At 42.4% G+C, this 9,089-nt stretch overlaps 1 protein-coding gene across 5 annotated transcripts; it reads right to left on the minus strand.

Moving 5' to 3' along the window:
* Window positions 1–284: 284 nt before the first annotated feature.
* Window positions 285–8,460, minus strand: LOC141092920 (uncharacterized). 5 transcript variants are annotated; one of them, XR_012232957.1, is made up of 5 exons: window positions 5,793–8,460; window positions 5,684–5,714; window positions 4,080–4,453; window positions 1,054–1,608; window positions 285–975 (listed from the first exon to the last, which is right to left on the minus strand). XR_012232957.1 is itself a non-coding variant. In XM_073579270.1 (3 exons), exons 2-3 carry the CDS (start codon window positions 4,851–4,853, stop codon window positions 1,579–1,581), a joined length of 804 nt encoding a protein of 267 aa, XP_073435371.1. In that variant the 5' UTR covers window positions 4,854–5,149; window positions 5,519–5,673; the 3' UTR covers window positions 285–1,578. The 5 variants fall into 5 exon arrangements, 2 of the variants coding, with proteins under 2 accessions (XP_073435371.1, XP_073435370.1); XR_012232955.1 differs by having other exon boundaries at window positions 285–1,608; XR_012232956.1 differs by lacking the exon at window positions 5,684–5,714 and having other exon boundaries at window positions 285–1,608.
* Between the last annotated feature and the right edge of the window lie 629 nt (window positions 8,461–9,089).

A 9,089-nucleotide genomic window follows, 5' to 3' on the forward strand; every position in this document is an offset into this window, starting at 1 on the left:
GATGTGAACTGCCCCCCACCCTCATAGATCTTTTGCTTGATGATACTCCAAAGGTTCTCTATAGGGTTGAGGTCAGGGGAAGATGGTGGCCACACCATGAGTTTTTCCTTTTATGCCCATAGCAGCCAATGAATCAGAGGTATTCTTTGCAGCATGAGATGATGCATTATATAAAGTAGATATGACAGGCTCAAACCCCAACTTAGGTGCTCTGGGAAAAAACAAGACTAAAGTATAGGAGTAACCCCGGCACACTAATAACATGAAAGTAAAGTCTTCTCAACGACAGTCTTTAATTGTTGTGATTTTATTGATTGTGAAAAAAAAAGGGTGGTGTTACAATCCAAAAAAGGGTGGTGTTACAATCCAACGTTTCAGCTCTACATCTCGAGCTTTCATCAGGGATATGACTACAATATATACAATAAAAGAACAAAAATCAATAAATAAACTTTATAAAGTATTATAAAACCAAAAATCTAGTGATAGGTGATACATAAGGTGGGGACAGTGTCAAACATCCTTTGTGAAGGTGTGTATGGATCTATAATGATGTGAGGCCAGTGAGTATGTATTGTGGTGTGATACGGTGAACATGTGAGAGGTTGAAAAGAGGAATAGAGTGAAGGTGTAAGGAGTTGAAAAGCATGAATGTGTAGGTAGTGTTGAGAAAGGGCATTAGGGGACAGTGAAGTGGAGTGGGAATAAAGGTGAGGTCATCTAAGGAGGCAGTGTGTAAGGGGTGCTCTTGGAAATGTTAAGGCATAAGGTATAAATACCTAGATCCTTGGTTTTGAGGTGTGTGTATAAGTGGTATAGGTTTGCCTTTGTAATCCAGCTGCTGGAACGGTACCTATAGTAACCACTGAAAAAGGGTATAGGTTAAGGAATAGCAAGGTATATAGAAAGAAAAGATATAAAAGAAAGTTTTAGGGGTCACATACCGATGTGTAGGGTCAGCACGTGACTCCCGTCCTAAGGACAAAAAAGCAGGTCAATAAGCTGAGATGGAGAAAGGAAACCCAGTCTATGAAGACTGTAGGGCACCATTACCTTGTGTCCTAAATCTAGTCAGGTGTGGAGGAGGCCGGAAGTGCATGTGGCTTAGTGCAGTGATGTTAAATACTGTCAAGCACTTCCTGATTGGGTGGGGAAGGGGCGGGAATGGGGGGGAAGGGCCATCGCCATCTTAGCGAGGTAAAAAATGTCTGAATGAATGTACTGAGCATGTGCAGGGCGGGGATAGAGAATGAGCATGTTTTGACTTGACAGGAAGTGATGGTGGCAGTCGCCATCTTGGTAAGGTAAAAAAATGTCAGAATGAATGTACTGAGCATGTGCAGGGCGGGGATAGAGAATGAACATGTTTTGACTTGACAGGAAGTGATGTTGGCAGTCGCCATCTTGGTGAGGTCAAAATTGTCAGAATGAATGTACTGAGCAGGTGCGAGCCATCCAGGAAGTGAAGTAAAAAAGGGAGGGTTGTGAGGAAATGTCACATGCATACAGGCGGCCATTTTAATGGTGGGACTGTGCTGAATTCATGCACGGTGATAATTTCAGTGCTGGTTGTGCCTATCAGGTTTCAGAGAAACTTCCTTTTCCTGCCTAAAAACAAAGAAAGGTAATTAGAGCAAGGTTTACATACAAAGAGTAAAATGGCGTTCATATTAACACACTTATGTCAGAAATATCTCCTATAAACCAAAAAACGTTGTGTAGGAAAAGAACTTATTTGGTAGTGATTTTAAACTCCTGATGAAAAACAAAACTAATTCACTATGAAGTGGAATTTAGAAGGGATTAATAATACATTTCAGATTCTCTATTGAGACCGTGTGGATGGAGGGTATTTAGGTGATATATCCAATACGCTTCACGCTCTTTGAGCGTTTGGATTCTATTACCCCCTCGTCTGGGTACAGGGATTTGTTCGATAACCTGAAATTTCAGTTGGCTTACAGAGTGTCTATTTTCCACAAAATGGGCAGGAATTGGTAAAAGTGTGTTCTCACACCGGATGGTTGATTTATGTTTGGAAATGCGGTCTTTCACATGCTGGGTGGTTTCCCCAACGTATCCTAGGCCGCATGGGCATTTGATTAAATAGACGACAAAATTTGAGTTGCAGGTAAAATAGCCATTGATCTTGTACCGTTTGCCAGACCTCGGATGGGTGAATGAATCGCCTTTACTAACATTCGTGCATTGTGCGCAACCCAAACAAGGGAAGGTTCCGTTGCGCACCGTGCTAAATGTCTTCTGCCTGAATGTCTTGAAGTGGGAGCCCACGTCGGCTCTAACCAAAGTGTTTTTTAGGTTCTGAGCCCGCTTATGGCAGAGAGGAGGATTTTGGAAATTTTCAATCCCCGGGTAAGCCTTTTCTAGTAGGGGCCAGTGTTCAAGGACTGCTTTTTTGATCAGAGGAGAGAACGGGTGATAGGTGTTGATGAACTTAACCCTATTCTCTACATCACAGTCACGTTGGGTAATTCTGGTTTGTTGTTCAGCATTAAATTTGGGGTATCCTCTTGTTTGAAACTTTTCAGTCATCTCGTCATGTCTCATTTGCCTGATATCAGGTTTTGAGACTATGCGGTCAATTCTGTCATGTTGGGATTTAGGTAGAGCTATCTTCACGTGTCTTGGGTGACAACTGGACCAGTGTAGTAGACTATTACGGTCTGTAGGTTTGACGTAAAGGTCACTTGTAAGGGTGCCAGAGTCAGTTTTAGAGATCATGGTGTCAAGGAAACTGACAGACTGTGTGTTGGAATGTGAGGTAAAGGTTAGGTTCGGTATACTCTGGTTGAGGTCATGTACAAAATCTGTGAGGCTATTGGTGTCACCTGTCCATACACAAAAGATGTCGTCTATGTATCTGAGCCAGGTAAGAGCATGTTTTCTATATAGATGATGTGTGTAGACAAAGTCAGCCTCAAATTTACACATGAAGATGTTAGCGTACGGGGGGGCTACATTCGACCCCATCGCGGTACCCCGTGCCTGGAGGTAGAATTGGTCCTCAAAGAGGAAATAGTTGTTGTTGAGGACCAATTTGAGTGTATCGGTACAGAACAATTTCTGGGGTTCGCTAAGAGAGGATTGTAAATCTAGGAACCATCTGACAGCCTCGATGCCAAGATCGTGATCTATACTAGTATATAGGCTGTTGACGTCTAGGCTGGCTAATAAACAAAAGGAAGGAATGTCATGGAGGGTTCTAACGTGGTTCAGAAAATCACCGGTGTCTTTGAGATAAGATGGAATTTTTGGTACTAGTGGAGTGAGGATCTTTTCCAAGGTTATTGACAGGGGTGAGAGGATAGAGTCGGTAGATGCCACTATGGGTCTACCGGGGGGCTTTTCCAAATTTTTATGTATTTTGGGGAGTATATAAATGACTGGAGTTATGGGACTTTGTTTGTGCAAATACTCTGCCAGTTTAGAATCAATTGTACCCAAATTTAAGTGGAAGTTGATCAAATTGTCTATCTTTCTCTCTATGGAGTAGATAGGATTCGTGGGGATGGGTCTGTATGTCGTGACGTCAGAGAGTTGTCTCTGGATTTCAGACAGATAGTATTTCTTATCCAGTACTACAATGGAGCCACCTTTATCAGCAGGCTTTATGACAATGTCCTTGTTGTTTTTAAGACTTTTCAGTGCTAATGATTCTTCTCTATTAAGGTTATGCTTAAGGTGGTATTTACCATGTTTGATTTCATCTATATACTTATCCACAGAAGCATTAACAAGTGAAATATACGTCTCGACAGGATGATAGAGGCGAGGTGGTTGAAACGTGCTCGGGATCTTGAGTCCGAGATCTTTGAGAATAAACGTCTCTTGGGTGCTGGTTCCCGAGGAGAAAGGTACCTGGTTGGTGTTTATGTCTCCGCCATCTTTGTCAAAATGTACCTTAAGTCTCAAAGAGCGGTAAAAACGATTTAACTCTTGGTGTACGAGGAACGGATCAAAGGAGGGAGTGGGACAGAATGAGAGGCCCCTCTGGAGAACTCGGATCTCGGCAGGTGAGAGACAATAGGTAGAGATGTTGAAGACAAGATTGTTCTTACCTGAGATCGAGTATTGGGACGTGTATCCCTCTGGGGGTCCTCGTCTGTTTTTTCTTCTTCCTCCTCGTCTGAAACTGTGTTTGGAGGTGCCGGGGGTTTCTTGCGCGGGTCGAAAAAAGACTTGGGCGGTTTCCCACCGCGTCCTCCTCTGCCGCCTCGTCCAACTTGACCACCATCCGAACCTGAAGAACCTGATGAGCCATATCGGTTTCTGTAGGGGGGACCATCTGGAAGTGTGGTATACCGCCATCTATAGACCTGGTTTTTGAGATAGTCGTCCTGGTCTCTCAGAAACTTGTTCTTTTTTCGTGTTTTCAGTTCATTGGTGTAGTCTTGTAGAGTTTTGTTGGCTCTTGCCTTAAGGCTAGCGAGATCTGTTGGAGAAAGGGTGTTAGTCAACTGATTTTCGATAGCAGCAACCTGATCTTTCACCTTCTGTATATTCTCCTGGAGAAATTTGATGGTCAACACCATTAAATCTATAGAGCACTTATTTAGAATATTTTCAAAAAGTTGACAATATTCCTCATTGTCACTGAAGAGGGTTGGTCGTAACGAGACCCTGAGTCCCCTCGGAATCCGCTGTGCCTTCGTGTATTGAGCTAAAGTATATGCATGCAATTCAAAAGATGAAAGTTTCTTCAATTCCTTTTCATAATCCCTCGATTTCACCTCACGGGTAGGGATATTCAGGAAATTGTCAGTTTCTCTGACCGTAGAAAGAATACTAGATCTTTCTTCTTCGTTGAAGGAGAAGACACCGAAGGAGGCCATGAAAAATTGCGAAAATATGGTTTAGAGGGGGAGACAACTGTCTAAAATAGATCAAATATAAAGTAGATATGACAGGCTCAAACCCCAACTTAGGTGCTCTGGGAAAAAACAAGACTAAAGTATAGGAGTAACCCCGGCACACTAATAACATGAAAGTAAAGTCTTCTCAACGACAGTCTTTAATTGTTGTGATTTTATTGATTGTGAAAAAAAAGGGTGGTGTTACAATCCAAAAAAGGGTGGTGTTACAATCCAACGTTTCAGCTCTACATCTTGAGCTTTCATCAGGGATATGACTACAATATATACAATAAAAGAACAAAAATCAATAAATAAACTTTATAAAGTATTATAAAACCAAAAATCTAGTGATAGGTGATACATAAGGTGGGGACAGTGTCAAACATCCTTTGTGAAGGTGTGTATGGATCTATAATGATGTGAGGCCAGTGAGTATGTATTGTGGTGTGATACGGTGAACATGTGAGAGGTTGAAAAGAGGAATAGAGTGAAGGTGTAAGGAGTTGAAAAGCATGAATGTGTAGGTAGTGTTGAGAAAGGGCATTAGGGGACAGTGAAGTGGAGTGGGAATAAAGGTGAGGTCATCTAAGGAGGCAGTGTGTAAGGGGTGCTCTTGGAAATGTTAAGGCATAAGGTATAAATACCTAGATCCTTGGTTTTGAGGTGTGTGTATAAGTGGTATAGGTTTGCCTTTGTAATCCAGCTGCTGGAACGGTACCTATAGTAACCACTGAAAAAGGGTATAGGTTAAGGAATAGCAAGGTATATAGAAAGAAAAGATATAAAAGAAAGTTTTAGGGGTCACATACCGATGTGTAGGGTCAGCACGTGACTCCCGTCCTAAGGACAAAAAAGCAGGTCAATAAGCTGAGATGGAGAAAGGAAACCCAGTCTATGAAGACTGTAGGGCACCATTACCTTGTGTCCTAAATCTAGTCAGGTGTGGAGGAGGCCGGAAGTGCATGTGGCTTAGTGCAGTGATGTTAAATACTGTCAAGCACTTCCTGATTGGGTGGGGAAGGGGCGGGAATGGGGGGGAAGGGCCATCGCCATCTTAGCGAGGTCAAAAATGTCTGAATGAATGTACTGAGCATGTGCAGGGCGGGGATAGAGAATGAGCATGTTTTGACTTGACAGGAAGTGATGGTAGCAGTCGCCATCTTGGTAAGGTCAAAAAATGTCAGAATGAATGTACTGAGCATGTGCAGGGCGGGGATAGAGAATGAACATGTTTTGACTTGACAGGAAGTGATGTTGGCAGTCGCCATCTTGGTGAGGTCAAAATTGTCAGAATGAATGTACTGAGCAGGTGCGAGCCATCCAGGAAGTGAAGTAAAAAAGGGAGGGTTGTGAGGAAATGTCACATGCATACAGGCGGCCATTTTAATGGTGGGACTGTGCTGAATTCATGCACGGTGATAATTTCAGTGCTGGTTGTGCCTATCAGGTTTCAGAGAAACTTCCTTTTCCTGCCTAAAAACAAAGAAAGGTAATTAGAGCAAGGTTTACATACAAAGAGTAAAATGGCGTTCATATTAACACACTTATGTCAGAAATATCTCCTATAAACCAAAAAACGTTGTGTAGGAAAAGAACTTATTTGGTAGTGATTTTAAACTCCTGATGAAAAACAAAACTAATTCACTATGAAGTGGAATTTAGAAGGGATTAATAATACATTTCAGATTCTCTATTGAGACCGTGTGGATGGAGGGTATTTAGGTGATATATCCAATACGCTTCACGCTCTTTGAGCGTTTGGATTCTATTACCCCCTCGTCTGGGTACAGGGATTTGTTCGATAACCTGAAATTTCAGTTGGCTTACAGAGTGTCTATTTTCCACAAAATGGGCAGGAATTGGTAAAAGTGTGTTCTCACACCGGATGGTTGATTTATGTTTGGAAATGCGGTCTTTCACATGCTGGGTGGTTTCCCCAACGTATCCTAGGCCGCATGGGCATTTGATTAAATAGACGACAAAATTTGAGTTGCAGGTAAAATAGCCATTGATCTTGTACCGTTTGCCAGACCTCGGATGGGTGAATGAATCGCCTTTACTAACATTCGTGCATTGTGCGCAACCCAAACAAGGGAAGGTTCCGTTGCGCACCGTGCTAAATGTCTTCTGCCTGAATGTCTTGAAGTGGGAGCCCACATCGGCTCTAACCAAAGTGTTTTTTAGGTTCTGAGCCCGCTTATGGCAGATGAGAGGAGGATTTTGGAAATTTTCAATCCCCGGGTAAGCCTTTTCTAGTAGGGGCCAGTGTTCAAGGACTGCTTTTTTGATCAGAGGAGAGAACGGGTGATAGGTGTTGATGAACTTAACCCTATTCTCTACATCACAGTCACGTTGGGTAATTCTGGTTTGTTGTTCAGCATTAAATTTGGGGTATCCTCTTGTTTGAAACTTTTCAGTCATCTCGTCATGTCTCATTTGCCTGATATCAGGTTTTGAGACTATGCGGTCAATTCTGTCATGTTGGGATTTAGGTAGAGCTATCTTCACGTGTCTTGGGTGACAACTGGACCAGTGTAGTAAACTATTACGGTCTGTAGGTTTGACGTAAAGGTCACTTGTAAGGGTGCCAGAGTCAGTTTTAGAGATCATGGTGTCAAGGAAACTGACAGACTGTGTGTTGGAATGTGAGGTAAAGGTTAGGTTCGGTATACTCTGGTTGAGGTCATGTACAAAATCTGTGAGGCTATTGGTGTCACCTGTCCATACACAAAAGATGTCGTCTATGTATCTGAGCCAGGTAAGAGCATGTTTTCTATATAGATGATGTGTGTAGACAAAGTCAGCCTCAAATTTACACATGAAGATGTTAGCGTACGGGGGGGCTACATTCGCCCCCATCGCGGTACCCCGTGCCTGAAGGTAGAATTGGTCCTCAAAGAGGAAATAGTTGTTGTTGAGGACCAATTTGAGTGTATCGGTACAGAACAATTTCTGGGGTTCGCTAAGAGAGGATTGTAAATCTAGGAACCATCTGACAGCCTCGATGCCAAGATCGTGATCTATACTAGTATATAGGCTGTTGACGTCTAGGCTGGCTAATAAACAAAAGGAAGGAATGTCATGGAGGGTTCTAACGTGGTTCAGAAAATCACCGGTGTCTTTGAGATAAGATGGAATTTTTGGTACTAGTGGAGTGAGGATCTTTTCCAAGGTTATTGACAGGGGTGAGAGGATAGAGTCGGTAGATGCCACTATGGGTCTACCGGGGGGCTTTTCCAAATTTTTATGTATTTTGGGGAGTATATAAATGACTGGAGTTATGGGACTTTGTTTGTGCAAATACTCTGCCAGTTTAGAATCAATTGTACCCAAATTTAAGTGGAAGTTGATCAAATTGTCTATCTTTCTCTCTATGGAGTAGATAGGATTCGTGGGGATGGGTCTGTATGTCGTGACGTCAGAGAGTTGTCTCTGGATTTCAGACAGATAGTATTTCTTATCCAGTACTACAATGGAGCCACCTTTATCAGCAGGCTTTATGACAATGTCCTTGTTGTTTTTAAGACTTTGATGATGATGATGCATTGTCATGCATGAAGATGATTTTTCTCCTGAAGGCACGTTTCTGCTTTTTATACCATGGAAGAAAATTGTCAGTCAGAAACTATATACTTTGCAGAGGTCATTTTCACACCTTCAGGAACTTTAAAGGGCCCAACCAGCTGTTTCCCCATGTTTCCGGTCCAACACATGACTCCTCCACTCCCTTGCTGACGTCACAGTCTTGTTGGGACATGGAGGCCATCCACCAACCATTCACTACTTCATCCATCTGGACCATCCAGGGTTGCTTGACACTCATCAGTAAACAAGACTGTTTGAAAATTAGTCTTCATGTATGACAATGTACCATCTCATGCTGCAAAGAATATCTCTGAGTTATTGGCTGCTATGGGCATAAAGCATTCTAGAGTTATTACTACAAAAAGGTGACACACACAGTATCCATGTCCAGAGAAGTGTTTTCCCACAGGCGTGTCCAGTTCATTCCTGATGATGTGTCTGTGTAGATTCATCCTTCTTTGTAGTTTTGCATGGTAATATGCCTGGACAAAGGTGTATATCTAGCCTTTCTAATGTCTCACAAATATTCACCTATACGCTTGCAGAACTCCCTCTTTATTTTTTCATTGTATTTAAGAGGGCATATATTGTGTATAGATTTGATAACTGCTAATGGGCAGGCACTGGGGA

This window comes from Dendrobates tinctorius, unplaced genomic scaffold (genome assembly GCF_039654945.1).
Source record: "Dendrobates tinctorius isolate UK_male_01 unplaced genomic scaffold, ASM3965494v1 ptg000062l, whole genome shotgun sequence".
NCBI classification, from domain to species: domain Eukaryota; kingdom Metazoa; phylum Chordata; class Amphibia; order Anura; family Dendrobatidae; genus Dendrobates; species Dendrobates tinctorius.

Excerpts from the sequence above, each read along its gene's own strand:
- LOC141092920 (XM_073579269.1), bottom strand. The coding sequence starts at position 4,853 with ATGGCCTCCTTCGGTGTCTTCTCCTTCAACGAAGAAGAAAGATCTAGT.